Source organism: Erinaceus europaeus, chromosome 21 (genome assembly GCF_950295315.1).
Source record: "Erinaceus europaeus chromosome 21, mEriEur2.1, whole genome shotgun sequence".
NCBI lineage: Eukaryota > Metazoa > Chordata > Mammalia > Eulipotyphla > Erinaceidae > Erinaceus > Erinaceus europaeus.
This window is the reverse complement of record NC_080182.1, coordinates 20,917,145-20,935,398: the sequence shown is the minus strand read 5'-3', so window position 1 is coordinate 20,935,398 and position 18,254 is coordinate 20,917,145. Positions and strand designations below refer to the sequence as shown.

The 18,254-nt window shown below is 35.5% G+C and overlaps 1 protein-coding gene and 1 pseudogene across 2 annotated transcripts in view; one reads left to right on the top strand and one right to left on the bottom strand.

The window, feature by feature from the left end:
* STT3B (STT3 oligosaccharyltransferase complex catalytic subunit B) overlaps positions 1–18,254 on the bottom strand; it is an 82,216-nt gene that overhangs the window by 21,957 nt on the left and 42,005 nt on the right. For both annotated transcript variants that reach the window (XM_007516848.3, XM_060180483.1), the window contains exons 4-8: positions 16,614–16,679; positions 14,673–14,772; positions 4,058–4,156; positions 1,762–1,908; positions 227–275 (exon numbers count right to left, since the gene is read on the bottom strand). In XM_007516848.3, coding sequence (XP_007516910.1) covers positions 227–275; positions 1,762–1,908; positions 4,058–4,156; positions 14,673–14,772; positions 16,614–16,679 — 461 coding nt within the window. The remainder of the gene's footprint in view (positions 1–226; positions 276–1,761; positions 1,909–4,057; positions 4,157–14,672; positions 14,773–16,613; positions 16,680–18,254) is intronic.
* Positions 7,022–7,108, top strand: LOC132535356 (small nucleolar RNA U3; annotated as a pseudogene).

Sequence of the window (18,254 nt, the reverse complement as noted above, 5' to 3'; positions counted from 1 at the left end):
GTTGCTCATACAGAACAGAAATATGTGATTTACATCTACTGAAAGTGTATCCTTAAGAGGTATTATTACAAAGATAAAATGCAAAGTGTTCCAAATATGCTAAATACATAAACTACAACTCTAGAAATGTTGCTCTAATATGCCAGAGATACTAACAACGTAAGAAGAGAGGAAAAAAGATATTTTGGGGAAAAAAAAATACACAAAACAACTCATCTGCACTTACCCAGTGTCCCACAGTGAGTAAAATCTGCCACTCCATGGTGCAATGTAACCTTAGAAGGAAAAATGTAGAACAAATAAATTTGCCTTTTAAATGTATTCCTTTACCATTACTGTTATTTCACACTAGTATTCAATTAATTTCCATTTTACTGGTTGTATCAACTCATCAGAGCTGGTAGATAAAATATGGCTAGTGAGTAGGGTTAAAAATAAATATACATGGAGGTTAGATTTCTAGAGAAAGGCAACAGGTTTAACAGGTTAAGTTTAGAATACTTCCCAATACTCAAACTACCAGTTAACTAGTAAAATAAAGATTTTGAGAAAGTGCTGGAAAAGCTTTAAAAGGGGGAACTGTCTAAATGATCGAATCCAGTATACTAAATTCAAATAAATTACAAAAACGACTTTAAGCACTTGTGCCTTTTACCCCTATCAATTAACCCTTCATGATTTTACAAGCGGGGCTCATACATTAACTTGATATATCGAACTCTTTAGAAAGAATATGACTTATTTCTAGAACCAGAGAAGCCAGGACTAGAAAGGAACTTATAATCCAGAAGCAGACCTAAATTGATTTTGCTAACTGTATAAAAAAGGAAGGACTATATACAGGTAAGACAAGAATGCAACAGACTAACCCTGAACATTAGAAAATCTATACTATTTGGGTCTGTTCATTTATAAAAAGGTACTTGAGAATGTATTTATCCATGTTTATAGCAACAAAAATTAAGATAAAAAAAACAGAAATTTGTAGTACTTATTCAGACTTCAGAAGTTTTGAGTATTCTAGAGAACTCCAGAAGGCTAGATATGGACCTACCCTATGACCCAGCAATTCCTCTCCTCAGAATTTATCCTAAGGAATCAAACAAACCTATGCAAAAAAGATCTGTGTGTATTTATGTTCATAGCAGCACAATTTGTAAAAGCTAAAACCTGGAAGCAACCTAGGTGTCCAACAACAGATCAGTCGTTAAGAAAATTGTAGTACATAATACACAATGGAATCTACTTAGCTATTAAGAATGATAAATTCACCTTCTTCACCTCATCTTGGATGGAGCTTGAAGGAGTTATGTGAAATGAGCCAGAAAGAGAAAGATGAATATGAGATGATCTCGATCTCACTTATGGACAGAAGTTGAGAAATAAGCATAGAAAGGGGAAACACAAAACAGAACTTGGAGTTGGTTTGGTGTATAACACCAGAGTAAAGAATTCTGGGGCAGGTAGAGGGCTTCCAGGTCCTGGTACATGACGGCAGAGGAGGACCTAGGCTGCAGATGACAGCTTTGCAAAATACTGAGAAAATTTATACATGTACCAACAACTGTATTTACTGTAAACCATTAATTCCCCAAGTAAAAATACTAATAAAAGAAAGTTCTGACTATTACATTATTCACAAAGAACAGGAACATAGCATTTAATCTACTAGAATAAAGTATATTCCAAATTTGTAAAATAACGATCCTTTCAAGTAATAATCTAAGACAAGATTTACATTCTACAACTGGTCATACCTACCTGTATATGTCAAATAGATGACACTAAGGAATACAGCTCCTGCAGCTAGTGATACGCCCAAAAAGAAAAGGGTCTGGAACTCTTGTTTTGTTAATCTGTCTCTTAGATACTGCAAGAAAGCATAAGCTTGCAGGAGTGCAAAGACACCTAATTAAAGAAAGGAGTGTGTAAGTGATAAAGTAGGTTTTTCAAGGTTTTAAAAAATATTAACATAATCCATTTTATAAATAAAAATTCTAAAAATATTATCATAAAGGAGTTTCCTAGAATATCTTGAACCATTTATAGTAAAGACTAGTAAATCCATCTGATATTTCCTTTGCCAAATGATAATTATAATTACCAATTAAATTTTTAAAAATCCTGTTAGGCAAAACAATTTTGAAAGAAAGACTCCCCCATATACGTAAAAGTCAAGAAAAAAAAAAACTTATTTCAGCAGCTGGGATATATTTAGCATTCAATTCCTCCCTTTGCCCCATATTCAAATGATGATTTCTAAAAAAGTTATCATTAAAAAATAAGATTCAGGGAGTCGGGCTGTAGCACAGCGGGTTAAGCGCAGGTGGCGCAAAGCACAAGGACCGGCATAAGGATCCCGGTTCGAACCCCAGCTCCCCACCTGCAGGGGAGTCGCTTCACAGGCGGTGAAGCAGGTCTGCAGGTGTGTATCTTTCTCTCCTCCTCTCTGTCTTCCCCTCCTCTCTCCATTTATCTCTGTCCTATCCAACAACGACAACAACAATAATAACTACAACAATAAAACAACAAGGGCAACAAAAAGGGAATAAATAAATAAAATAAAAATAAAAAAATAAGATTCACTGTAAGATAAAAATAACTTAGATGAGGGAAAACTGACATGTGTTGTTTGACATGTAGTAACAGCTATGATACTGTACACGTACATGATTCTAAATCAGTAAATAAAAGAGCATATATACTTAGAAGTATTTAAATATCAAAATGCAATCAGGTGATTGCTTATCTACACAGATATTTCTACGCATGACTGTATACTCAGAATCCAACATTATTCCTTTCTAAAATTATTGCTTGGTAAATTGATAGCATTCAAGTTAGAAATGGCAGTAAATGCATTTCCTAGATGTTATGGTGCTATGAGACACTGTATGAGGCTTTTTAAGGGGAGAAATATTTACAAATCTCACTAGGATTCTGATGAATAAAACTACCAAATGCCATCTTAAAAAGTTAGATATGCATTATCTTAAAAAGTTAGATATGGAGATTGGGTGGTGGGAATTGTGCGGAGTTGTACCCCTCCTACCTTATGTTTTTGTTCATTAATCGTTTCTTAAATAAAAAATTAAAAAAAAAAAGTTAGATATGGGGAGTCGGGCTGTAGCGCAGCAGGTTAAGCGCAGGTGGCACAAAGCTCAAGGACCAGCATAAGTATCCTGGTTCGAACCCCGGCTCCCCACCTGCAGGGGAATCACTTCACAGGCGGTGAAGCAGGTCTGCAGGTGTCTATCTTTCTCTCCTCCTCTCTGTCTTCCCCTCCTCTCTCCATTTCTCTCTGTCCTATCCAACAATGACAACAACAATAGTAACTACAACAATAAAAAAAAAAAAAAAGGGCAACAAAAGGGGATAAAGAAAAAAAAAAGAAAAAAGTTAGATATGGGAAATTATATGACTTTATAATCATTATGAAAGCCATTAATGCCAACTAGTAGATGTATTGGGTTGTTGGAAAAGTCATGACATTTTTTCTATAATTTTTCTATGTAAAAATGTGTTATGGTTTTTCTGCCCAACATAATGATGAGATGTAATGGGAAAATAAAAATTAAATGCTCTCTCTAAATTTACTAAAATGGAAACTAATGATATAGTAAAGAGGAGATGCATTATTAGCAAAAATAGCAAGGATTATGAAAAAGAGCTCTGTTCTCAAACACATTGTTTTTTTAATTAAAAATTTTATTATTAATTTTATTTATCTATTGATACAGACAATCAGAAATCAAGAGGGAAGGGGGAGGTAGAGAGACACCTGCAGCGCTGCTTCACCACTTGCAAAGCTCTCTCCCTGGAGGCTCAAACTGGGCCCTTGTGCATTATAACTTGTGCATTCAACTAGGTGCACCACCACCCGGCCCTTCCTTGAAGATACTGTTATGACAATACAGAAAATCTCACTAAAGCTATAGTATTCACACTTTGTATCGATACTTTAAAACCAATATGGAATTTAAAAACAAAAAAGCTGCCATCCCCTTGAAGACTGGCAGTCACACAGACATATTCTTTAGTTGGTACTTTTTCATACCTGCAGCTGCCATGTGCTCACTTGTTCTGATTGGCTGGAATCCCACAAAGGGTATTTGCATGGATAATATTAAGCCCACAATGTAGAAAGTGCTATATGCTACAAAGACAAAAGAAACAAGGTTAATTTATTACCATGAAGTACAAAACAAAAGTATCATAAAACCTAACCTATTTTAAGAGAACTTTGGCGGCTGGCAGTGATGCACCTGGTTAAGAGTTACCATGTAAAAGGACCAGGTTTGAACCCTTGATCCCCACCTGCAGAGGGGAAGCTTCACTAGTAGTGAAGCAAGCACCACAGGTATCTCTGTTTCTCTCCCTCCCCCTCAATTCTTCTCTATCAAATAAAGGAAGAAAAAAAGAAAAGAAAAAGAGAGGGGAGGGGAAGGGGAAGGGAGGGGAGGGGAAGGGGAAGGGAGGGGAGGGAAGAGGAAGGAAAGGAATGAAGGGAATGAAGGGAAGGGAAGGGGAGGGGGAAAAATGGGGCAAGAGGAGCTGTGCATTTGTTGTGCAGGCACCAAACCCCAGCAACAATCATGGTGGCAACAAAAATAAAACAAAATACAGGGAGAGAATCTTGAAGTGACGATCATGGTACATAGTTGATGGTTAATCATATATTACAAATCATGACAGTGATTTCATGACCCAAGAAGCTACTCATATACAAATGAAATAAGTAAACACTCCTATGGCATGAATAATAATTTTAAAAAAATCATAACCTACTGTTGTAAATACTTATCACATGTAAATCATTATAAAGAAAAAAAGGCCAAGACCTCAGAGATAGCTCAGTCTATCAGCACACCAAATTGTGACCCCAAGGTCACAGACGTGGCCATAGGTAATGAATGTCCAGTCCCAGGTGGAAAAAAAAATCTGTGTCTGCAATTTTTAAGAATTACTGGTTTGTTTTTAAATGAAAAAGTAGTATTTTTTCCTAGCAAAAATTTTATGAAAAAGTGAAAGTTTCTAGTCTACTTCACTTCTATGTCACATTTTCCAGACAAACAAGAGAAGCTTGGTAGATGCGTGTGCATGTGTGCACATACATATCTTGATTCTTCAAGTAGGACTACATGAGCTTATAATATAAAAACTTCCTCTTAGAAATAGGCTCAATTCATTTTCAAGTATATTCAAAAAGAGAAGAGTAAATTTGGCAGTACTCTCAGTGTTTTTATGTAACTTTCCAGAGACATTTACTGTTATTAATAAAGAGGGAAACACTTTATACAAAGGCAGATGTATTAAACTTTAAATTTATAGAATAGCGATGAAGAGCAGAAAAAGAAAATCTCAAAAAACAAAAGGCCAGGTAGAGGGCCAAGGATATATAGTACAGTGGTTATGCAAAAGACTTTCATGCCTGAGAAATGTCCCAGGTTCAAGCTGTGGAACCACCATAAACCAGAACTGACCAACTGCAGAAAAAAAGAAGAAAAAGTGAGGTGGAACTTTAGTTTGAATTATTCTATAAACACAGGCCAATGTCAAATGAAGGTGAACTAATATAAACAGTTCTCAAGGATATTTTACCTCTAAACATTCTTTAAATCAAATATGCTTCAAATGTGCCTTACCAACACAACAATGACAAACTGATAAATAAGACACATATTCATCCAAAGATAACCACTTTGCTTTCGGAGAACTGAACTCACCCACCCCTTTTTTGATAATTAGTCTTGAGGTATTAATTATTTTTATTATTTTTTAATTTTGATGTTTAATTAAAATTATTTTAGATAGAGACAGAAATTGAGAGGGAAGAGGGAGACAGAGACACCTGCAGTACTGCTTCACCTCTTGTGAAGCTTCCCCCTGAAGGTGGGGGCTAGGGGCTTGAACCCAGATCCTAGTACACTGTAACATGTTGCTCTACTGGATGTGCCACCAACCCAGCCCCACCATGTTTACATATATTCCATCTCACAGGAATCTACAATACTCAAACATTTCTATTAAATAAAATCCATGTTGCTTAATACTGCCTTTCTCCTTAATTTGTAAAATAGAGTCATATCTCTATACCTCAATTTCAACTGAGTTCAGTCCCAAGTCTCCCCAAATCCTGATGGTCATATATAACACCCGATGTTGAAACACTGAAGGGCTATACTCTTTAAAGTTTAAAATTCTCCTAGTTACATCCCTGAACAAGGAGAAACTCTCTAGTCTAAAATCCTAAAAATCAGAAAATGGAAAAAAGTGAAAATATAGGCAAAAGACAATAAATCTTCCCCACCAAATTTTCGTTTGTGTATGACTTCCTCCTTTAACACACAACACCAACTTTGCCTTTAAAAATCATCAGATTAAGAACATGACAAGCTGACTGAACTTGTGACTCAAGCACACTTGCTGATGGAGGTTCTTCTAGTATTACAAAACACATACACTGGTGAAATAGTCTTAGCTATCTGATGGTCTGAAAAGGCAGACTTATATCCAACACTAACTATAATAAAAATTAGTGTATGTTTCATTTTAATTATGAAAACCACTGTCAAAACTGTCCTCTTTGCTTACCTACTAAATGTAAACTATGACCATGATGGATATGAACGTTTAAGGGAAGAAAGGCAAAGCGATTTATACTTATTTGAGATTAGTGAACTTTGCAGAAGAACATGGATTTCAATTGACTACCTAAACTCCAATAAAATTTGGAATTAAGTGTATAATCAAGTCTTCTAAAATTAAATTTTAAGGCACTGTCAATACTGTTTTTGTTCCATTCAGCCCAAAGGATCTGATGGAAATTTACGATGAGTGGTTGACTATACTATAGGACAACAGTAATAAAGATGCATTGTTTGTATTAACATTCCTTTCTCTTAATTCTTAAAAGCTTTATTTGCTTGAAGAATTTTCACAAATGATTATGTGCACAGTAGGATAAAGATTTAACAATTGTATTGCAGTTCAATCACCAGTATTATTTATATCAAATCAGAAGGCTGTATTTTCTAGGATCATTTCTATAGTTCAACACTAGAGAAGTTTCTAAAAGTATAGAGCATCACTATAGTTCCAAATCTGAAGTTTACATATGACTGAAAGCAAAGTGGATAACATCAAAACACGGTACAGAAGATGGAAAATAAATTAATAGGAAATGCTATGTCAGTGTATACAAAAATCACAGAATTTAAAAAAGAAAATGCCACAGAGAAAATAAATTTGAATGTATTCTAAGAAGATGAGTCTGTAAAGAAAACAAGAGGCTGGGTAGTGGCGCAGCTGGTTGAGCACACACGCTTTCATTGGCATGAACCCGGGTTTTAGACCCTAATAATGTCCCCCTGCAGGGGAGTGAGTAGAGTGGTGAAGCAAGTCTGCAGCTGCCTTTCTCTTTCCCTCCTCAGTGTCTCTGTCCTATCAAAGAAAAGGGAGGGGGATAAAAAAAGAAAAAGAAAAGCCTCAGGGGAATCCAGTGGTGGCGCAGCGGGTTAAGCGCAGGTGGCGCAAAGCGCAGGGACCAGTGTCAGGATCCCGGTTGGAGCCCCCGGCTCCCCACCTGCAGGGGAGTCACTTCACAGGCGGTGAAGCAGGTCTGCAGGTGTCTATCCTTCTCTCCCCCCCGTCTTCCCCTCCTCTCTCCATTTCTCTCTCTCCTATCTAACAACGATGACATCAATAACAGTAATTACAACAACAATAAAAAACAAGGGCAACAAAAGGGAAAATGTAAAAATAAAAACAAAAGGAAAAGCCTCCAAGAGCAGCGGATTTATAGTGCAAGCAACCAGCTCCAATGATAACTTTAGTGGCAATAAGAAATAATAAAAGGGGAGTCGGGCGGTCAGCGCAGCGGGCTAAGCGCAGGTGGCGCAAAGCGCAGGGACCGGCATAAGGATCCCGGCTCCAGCCCCAGCTCCCCACCTGCAGGGGAGTCGCTTCACAGGCGGTGAAGCAGGTCTGCAGGTGTCTGTCTTTCTCTCCCCCCCTCTGTCTTCCCCTCCTCTCTCCATTTCTCTCTGTCCTATCCAACAACGACATCAGTAACAACAAAAATAATAACTACAACAACGAAACAATAAGGGCAACAAAAGGGACTAAATAAATAAATACAACAAAAATTAAAAAATAAAAAAATAATAATAATAAAAGAAAACAATACAAACCCTATTTCACATGATGCAAGACTTCATGGAAGTCACTTGGCACTAGCTGCTCACAATCTAACAATATAATACACTACTCCATATAGTTGTAAAACCTTTTTTTTTTTTTTTTTAGCTTTTCCTCACTGTTAAATTGCAGTCTGCTGATATATATAGCTCAATTCTTCATCGTTTTCATTACCAGAGGTATAAATTATGCATAGTCATTTAGTTCTCATTTGGTTTATTTGTGTGTGCTGTTTTGGAGATCTTTTTAAGTTTGCTTATAAGAGAAAGAACAAGAGCATCACTCTAACATAGCACATGTGATGGTAGGGACTCAACTTGCTATCTTATATTGTACCAACCATCTCCCAGGTCACTGCACATTGTTTTGGAAATATTAATCAACTAAATTTAAAGTCTATTTACAAACTTGTGTTTTTAGACATAGATATCAACAGATAACATTAGAATAAATAAATTTTCTAAAAGCAAACAAAAAATGACAATCTTTGCTACAAAATGAAGAAACACATTTTCCTTCAGGGTTTGTACTCTAGCCTTGAATAGCATACACTAATATATATATATATATAATCTTGTGCAGACACCTATCAAGAGGAGATTAAAAAAAACTACACCTTTGTGCCCACAATGCCATGCAAACCACTATTTCTCTCAATGACTATTTCCCTCAATGAAATAATCTGAGGGAAAAATAGTAGAAAAGTCAATATATGCATTTCCTATATGTATCTTGTCCCAAACCTAGAATTAAACAATGCTTATTAAATTCTCTATTTCAATATTCTTTATTTATGATAGAGAACCAGAGTACTACTGGTTCTGGTGCTGGGGACCAAACTTGGGACTGATGCTTGATAAGTCCAGCATTCTTTAGCATTATTTTACCTCCATGTAGGTAACATTCTCTGTAATTAGCTTTAGAATTTTTCATATTAAATTTTATTCAAATTAAAAACATCTCTAATACTGTTATGTATATTACAGTGTGGCATTTTAAAATACAACTGCACACAAATGATGGTAATACAGTTAAGCACATACATGTAACAAATGAAAAAGGAGGGGGAAAAAACACCCTACTTATACAATAGCTTCAAAGAATTCAGTCTCCTTCATATAGTCAACAAAATCTGTACATTCTCTAATGTCCCCCGAAGACCTCAAGAGCACAAACCCATAGCAATCATTCCCTATTAGTTCTTAAAAACTTAAGTGCATCTTGACCTAACTCCTAGCCCCATCTACCTAACCCACTTTTTTTGTTTCAAGAACAAGACAGAGGCAGAGAGGGAGAGAGTGAGAGTGAGAGAAAGAGAGAGAGAGAGAGAGAGAGAGAGAGAGAGAGAGAGTGAGAGAGAGAGAGACTGAGACTATAGGACCAAAGATTCCTTCAATGTAATACAATATGCCAATGAGCTGTATCACTGGCATTAACCTATATTTCTAATTCTATAAGCCAGAAGAAGAAAGTCTCCCATCAAAGCAGAGCTCACTAAGAAAATGTTCAACACCAATAATGTTGTAAATCATTTATTACATCATGAAAATGTTACCACACTGCCATCCTGTGGAAACACAGTTACCAGCATTCATTACTACAGACCAGACTTTCATTCATTAGAATTTCAGAAAAAAGTTAACATTAGAAAGATATAAACATGGTCCATTATTCTGTTTGATTATTTTAAGCCAAATGAAATTTCTTAAAAATCATATAAACAGAGTCCTAGCTAGCTTTCCATTCTTAAAAATATAGAGATGGGGGATGTCACTCAGGTGGTAGCGCAGCGGGTCAAGCACACATGGCGCAAAGCACAAGGATGGGCGGAGGGAATCCTGGTTCAAGCCCCCAGATCCCCACCTGCAGGGGCGTTGCTTCACAGGCGGAGAAGCAGGTCTGCGAGTGTCTGTCTTTCTCACCCCGTCTTCCCCTCCTCTCTCCATTTCTCTCTGCCCTTTCGAATGATGACATTACTACAACAACAAGCAACAAGGGCAACAAAAGGGAAAATAAAATAAAAAATAAAAAAATAGAGATAGGACCAGATTGAAACAGAAATAAACTACCATCCTTGACTTACGGTCAAGTTTTCTATAGAATATAAGTAACATATACAAGTGGTATCTGTAATGGTGTGCACCTGGAACCTGTTAGAAAGCAATGGTACACACACACACACACACACACCACACACCACACACACACACACACCTGCCACTGATAAAGAAAGGCCTAGTTTAATTTCCACTGAAATCTGAAGTCTTCAAGACATTCATGCTGTTCTTTAAAATAGTAATAATGTATTCTCCTTGACTAAACATTACAAAATGTGCTAATAGTACTATACTTAAAAAAAAAATTTTATTTTATTTATTCCCTTTTGTTGCCCTTGTTGTTTTATTGTTGTAGTTATTATTGTTGTTGTCGTTGTTGGATAGGACAGAGAGAAATGGAGAGAGGAGGGGAAGACAGAGAGGAGGAGAGAAAGATACACACCTGCAGACCTGCTTCCCCGCCTGTGAAGCAACTCCCCTGCAGGTGGGAAGCCGGGGTTCGAACCGGGATCCTTATGCCGGTCCTTGTGCTTTGCGCCACCTGTGCTTAACCCGCTGCGCTACAGCCCGACTCCCATAGTACTATACTTTTAAGTCACTGTTGTATACTTCCTTTTAACATTAAAAAAGGTTATGTGACTATACTCCCAATAACTTAGGTGGCCTCAAGTCTTTTAATATGACTTTAGCACTTCTGTGTAAGTACCGCGCGCTAACCAACTGTGCCACTGGAGCTCGACTTTAGCACTTCTGAATTTTTTTTCTTCTCTTTGCTGATATTTAAAAAGGAGTGGAAATATTCTTTAAAATATAGTCAATTTTGTCTTCTATTTAACAAATATTATTATAAGCTTTTAGTAGCACATGACCCAGGTTTCCAACACATAGGTGGCAACTTCATTAAGGTAGTGTCTCTTTTTCTCTGGGAAAAAATAAGTCAGTTTAGAGTAGTGAAGCCCCAGTGGTGACCCAAAAACAAACAAACAAAAACCTTTAAGAATGCTGAAGCCTTTAATTAACAAATTATTCCTCCATTTCTTTTGACTACTTGATTATTATGACTTTTGTAAACAAGCAGGATGAAAAATAAAAAGTTTATATGAATTAAAGCTTAAAAGAGATAATTCCTGACCAGCAGAGAGAAAAATATATGATTAACTACGTAGTTATGCATAATGAAAAAAATAATTATTCTTTTCCAAGGACACTGTGCATTATAAATTATATAGAGAATGTATCATCAAAAGATATACTTCAAGCTCTAGATTTGCAAAAGCAATAAGAACAAGTGAAAATATTCTCATACTGAATTCTAAATAAACTGTATCTGCATTTTGAGCTTGAGTTTTATTATGTGAACACAATTCATTTAATTTCTGGTAATAGTAATGAAACAACCCCCAAAGTACACTAAAAATACACATGATCTGTCTCTTTTAAGGACTGTATGAAGAACTTGTGACACAGCAATTTTTACATAACTTGAAAGCATGAGACTAAGCATGAGGGCTAAGGAGCTAGCTCACTAGATACCACATAAGGACCAGTTTGATCCCTGGCATGACATGGTCGTGAAGCAAGCGCTGGTATAGTGATGCACCCTCTTGTCTGAATGAAAATAGTCAATCCAGGAGTGGTCTTATACATGCAGGAGATCCCAGCTGTGCAATTTAAAAAAAAAGTAGTAATAACAAAAAGTTCAATAATGCTCCTCGGTAGTTTCTACAATTAAATAGATAATGAATCTGACACACAATAAGTAGGTATCAGCACCTTTAATTCACTCATACAATGAGTAAAACAAAACAAACTTAAATCACAAATCATGTTTTATTTACAATGGGTTAGTTTTCTATCTGCATTAAGACCCAGGATATCTAGAACAAGGGTCTTCCTATAATTTACCAGTAATCACTAGCTTAAACAAAAAGGCTTTGTCAGTGAACAGAAACAAAGAATCTTCATATTCTACAAGCTAAACAAGTGGTAAATCACTGGTGTTCTTATGTGAAATAGACAAGACCCAAATGAGATTTCCTTTTATGGACCTTTCTCACTGGGAATTCAGTCTATTTCGTAGTCTAGATTTGTTTCTGTATACTAAAATTAACCAATTTTTCAGTGCTACTAATCAAATGAATTTAGTTGCACAGTTAACAATAGAAGCTGACATTAAACGGTTACCCCATTTTTCTAAAACTTAAACTCTTATTTGCTCCTCCATAACCATTTAACTTAAAAAAAAAAAAATCACCATACATAGTTCCTCCCCCAATCCCAAAATCTGTGATTCTGTTTTCCTGATATCATAGGCTGATATATTTCAAAAGCAAGGTATTTACTGATGTGATGAGAATAAAGTGACCTGACCATTCATTCGCCCTTCCTTCCTTCCTTCCTTTCGCATTATGTGCTGTTGAGCCAAAATATCTAAGATCAGGCTCCAGTTCATAACTAGTTATATAACTAAAAACTTGTTTGATAGAGAAACTGAGAAGAGATGATGAAATAAAGAGGGAGAGAGAGGGAGTTGGGTGGTAGCACAGTGAGTTAAGCGCACATGGCGCAAAGCGCAAGGACCGATGTAAAGATACCGGTTCGAGCCCCCGGCTCCCCACTTGCAGGGGCATCACTTCACAAGCAGTGAAGCAGGTCTGCAGGTGTCTATCTTTCTCTCCCCCTCTCTGTCTTCACCTCCTCTCTCCATTTCTCTCTGGCTTATCCAACAATGACGACATCAATAACAACAACAATAATAACTACGACAACAACAACAACAAAAAGACAAGGGCAACAAAAGGGAAAATAAATAAATAATTTAAAAATAAAGAGGGAGAGAAAGAAAGACACCCTCAACACTGCTTCACCATTCATGAAGCATCTCTCCTGTAAGTGGGAGCTGCGGCTTGAACCCTAGTCCTGACACAGTGTCATTTGTTTGCTCAACAAGGTATGCCATTGCCTAGCCACCACTAGTTAGTTACATGATCTTAAGTTAACAATGATGTCTTCTCTTGCTTCCACCCCTGTAAAGTGAGACAGAAACAATACCAAGCCTCAGAGTATGGTTATGAAGATCCAATGAGATAAATATATGTAAAACACTTAACTCTTGGCAACTGCAGAACATACTGTCTCTAGATTTGCCTATTCTGAATGAATATATATATATGTAAATATATGTACATGTCCATACACATTTTTTCACATACATATTTGTAAGCCCTATAATGCATGGACTTGTCTGGCACCTTTATTTAAATAATGCTTTCAAGCTTCACGAAACAGCACATTCCAGTACTTCACTATTTGTGGCTGAATGATAGTCTATCTATGGACATGCAACCCTTTATTCATTCATCTGTTGACAGGCATTTGCTTTGCCCCCACTTTTTGATTATTATAAACAATGGTTGCTCTTATGAGCAATAGTATACAAGTTTTTGTGTGAATGCAGGTTGTCAGTTTGAGTGTATACTAATAAGTGGAACTGCTTAATAAGTTTTTGAGAAACCACCCAATTATCGTTAATATGGTTTATCATTTTATGTTATTATATTATTGAGATTATATCAATTTACTAACATTGGTTTCAGACCATAACTTCTCTGAATAATCTCTTGATTACATATTACAGACAAAACAAAACAAAAAAACCTCACCTACAAAAATGTGAATGCTCCTCTCAGCCCATATGTTCCAAACATAAACACCCAAGGGTAGTGAGAGGTAGGTTTTGGTAGGTGATTAGGTCAAGTGGGCTCAGTGAACTAGAACCCTTTTGAAAGAGGCTCCAGAGTTAGTTCACTTCCCTTTTGCCATTTAAGGGCAAAGTGATGAGGGGCCAGCTACAAACCAGAAAAAGTCTTCATAAAAATGTAGCTATTCACAACAAGGGCAACAAAAGGGAATAAATAAATAAAATAAATATAAAAAAAATGTAGCTATTCTGGCACCTTGATCATGAACTTCCCAGCCTTCATATCTGTGAGAAATAAATTCCTGTTGTTTATAAGCTACCCATTGTATGAGATGTTATATAGAAATGGCTTTCAAAAATGTTATTAAATTGCTTACTTTGAGGATACTTAACTTTATATTGTTGGATAATCTAAATTTGAATATGGATATGTAAATGTAAGTAATTTTCATGATAGAAATGCCTATTGCTTAAAGTTAAAAAGAAAAAATGTTGACAAGTATTAAATCTTGGGCATATTTCTATGAGAAGTAATTTTTTAAGTTGGTAACAAAACATTTAGGTAAAAATTACTGACCTGTTTTATTAATACAAAAAGCAACATAAATATAAGTTTTTCACTAGTAATGCTGGCCAAACAAAAATGTCTGTTCAATAAGACAAATGTATATAAAACACCTCTTAAGAGGTGACAGATGTCAATTCAAATCACTTACCTATGTAGACTCTTTTGCTGTATCTCTGCATCAGTAACAACACAAATACATGCAGTGGAATAAGGTTGATGATAAACACATAACCACCCCAAGCAGAGACCTATGGGAAAAAAAATGCTAAGTTAAAATTTTATGCTTTTTAAATTTTATAGACAGGTTCCTCTTTGTCATAATAATCTAAATACATAATGAACAAATATATTTATTTATTTTTGGATAGAGACAGAAATTGAGAGGGAAGGGGTGAAAAGGAGGGAGAGACACCTGCAGTACTATTTTGCAGGTGAGGGTTAGGAGGCTTGAACCCAGGTCCTCACTCATGGTAATGTGTGCTCAAAACTGGGTGTGCACACACCTGGCCCTCATAATGAGCAATTATCAAAGCCTTTAGCAATTTTGAGATGCTTACCAACAGATTTAGATAGCCTACAAAATACACTTACATGTATATAACCTACCAATGGTGGATTATCAACAAATAATACAATTCTTATTATCAACAATTTAAATACAATTCCATAATTCCAATATTTCAATATTCATTGGAGAAATGGTCAGATTTAACTAAATTTAATAAGAAAGTTGGTAAGTTTAATATGTAAGTTAAAATATATAAATTAACAACAAGACTTTCATAAAGCTCAGGAATATTAGGACAGAGTTCGATAATGTTAATAGAAAAAAGTGGTTTCTACTGCCATTTTCATGATAAAATTTTCCAAGAAACTTCACTGAGGTTAGGAACAATGAATGATCTGGACAGGCTTCAATTTTCTCAAAATAAACAGCACATATTAATATAAATTATTTGTTTATTTCCTATATATCAAGATCTTATTTTAATATTTAGCTGCATGACAGTTAAAATAATTTTTATTCAATCAGAAGAATCACAGCATGTTTCCATAATTACAAAAAAAAATCTAGATAATGGTTACCTTTAGAATTCATTTTTAGAAGTATATTAAATAGAAATATAGTCAAGACCAAAAGTATTTACTTGTACCAAATGTAACCATGAGAGTACATATTAGCATATGAATTCTAACAGTGCTGCCCTTGTCTAAAAATGTTCAGACTCATCTGTATGGAACTGCCTCTTTTTCTTTCTTTTTATTTTTTTGTCATTATTAAGGCTTCACACCACTCTGGAATTCGGATAGTGACAAAGAGGCAGAGCAGAGAGCGGAAGCTTCCTCCAATGTGATGGGGACTAGGCTCAAGCACGGGTTGAGCACATGGCAAAGCTGTACACTAATCCAAGCACTATTTTGCCAACCCAGAGGTTCCTTAATTTTACAATGTACACCAAGAACATTACATATGGTTCAGTCTGCTCAGTCATATGATGTTCTACCAAATCAAAGCTACTCTGATTGAGCTTGTCCTAATTTAAGGATTTCTGCTTATTTCCAAAGTGTAAGCCTAGATCTGAAAGGGAATACTGAGTACAACTGCAAAGACTTTACTGTACTGGAACAGATAATTTGGATATACTAATTCTAAAATATTTGTCCAAAAACAAAGTTAATGAAGATTATCATTAAAATTGCAGCACAAATCTATTATGTAGGCTGTGGTATATGAAGGAAGACAAGAGAATGAAAAGATAATACTGAACTGCAATCTTCTACAGGTTAACCTAGACACTGTGACTGTTAATTAGGTGAAGCTGTACATTCAAAAATCAAAACTGCTGTTCTACTTGTTTTAAATATTGTATTCAAGAGGTTGAGTATTAGCCCACCACCACCAAAGCTAAAGTTCTTACATGATCTAAGTTTGGAACAGAATGGTAGTAATCAAAGAGAATACTACATACTAAGACCCTAAAGATTTTAGGAGAAAAGAAGTGGAGAGTAAGTTAAAGATGAAAAGAGAATTTCGAGTTGTTCTGCCAGGTTTATTAGACTGCATATAATTTTAAGTATAAACTCTTACCATATAGAAATACGATAAGCAGCAGCACATTGTCCAAAAAACTGACCCAGTTTTTACTGATTTTACCTATAAAAAAAAGCAACTGATATAATAAAAAGTTTATAGATAGGCCTGCTGAATAAAAAATATTTAGTGAGCTTATATTACAAATAGCTACATTTTTTTAAAAAAAGGACTGAAGTTATGTGGATCCACTTAATACATTTATAACCCTGACAGCAGTTCAATATTTTATAGTTGTCTTTTTACAGTTTTCAGTAAAAACTGGAAAAATTAATTTTCCCACTTGTTAATAGTTTCTGCCTTGGAATGATCAAGATGAGCAAACTGAAATTTTAAACTAAAAATAAATTTTATTCAATAAATCACCTTGTCATATACGATTGCTTTTTTTACACCTAAAGCCTTAATCTTTTGTTTTACTTCACTTGCATATGTTGATCATCTGTTGTCTCATTAACATTCAAATGAATTCTCATTTTAGAAAACTTTTTAGCACCTGGAAACATCTATATTATCAATCATAGTGTTAATAAATTTATAATTCTACAATAATTTCTAGAAGTCCCTTGCATGTCAGTAAAATTCTCAGTTATGGCCAACTAGAAACACGACTTCCAACGAAGTTTCAAAAAACTGTCAAGTCTCTCTGTCTTAAATAAAAATCAAAGGATAATTTCCAAATTAAAAACCTATATGTTCACTTGACATAGCAAAATATGCTGATACATTCAGAAAACTGAATTTAAATTTTTAGAAGCCCAAATTCTCAATACTTAACGCCAAGAACAAATGGTCAACCAAATAACCTACAGAGATGACAGCCCTAAGTGGCCAAGAATATATCCCATGGATAGAATGAATGTCTTGCATGCAAGTTTATCCCAGGTAGATATGCACAAAAACACACACAAAAGAGAAAAATGAGGAAAAAAAAAAAGATAAACCAAAGTTTTGCTATAAACAATTCTGTATTAAAGCTATTTCCAATGTAATGATAAGAAAATGAACTTTGGTATATTCTATGGAGTTTATTTCAAGGAATTCTTTTTTAATATATATTTATTTATTCCCTTTTGTTGTCCTTGCTCCATTATTGTAGTTATTATCGATGCTGTCGTTATTGGACAGGACAGAGAGAAATGGAGAGGGGAGGGGAAGACAGAGAGGGGGAGAGAAAGACAGACACCTGCAGACTTGCTTCACTGCCTGTCAAGTGACTCCCCTGCAGGTGGGGAGCCGGGGGCTCAAACCGGGATCCTTAAAACGGTCCTTGCACTTTGCGCCACATGTGCTTTAACCCATTGCACCACCGACCGACTCCCTGAATTCTTTATTTTTAAAGTAAGTAACTATTAAAACATTAAAGCAAACTACAGGTGACACCGAAGTTTGAGAGAAATCATAAAAAATAAAAACAGGAGAAAGGAAATAAATGCAGTACTCCTAGTTTATAACACCTAAAGATGTATCGGGCTATGTGCTATTTGGACTAGTTAAAGACAACCTTAACCTCAGCAAAGTGGTGTTTATATGTATATGACACACAGCATGTGTCCCTAGAAATGGGCTATTTAAGGAGACAGAAGGAAATACACAAGACCAGAGTACCATTCCATATTCAGTGCTGGGAACTGAACC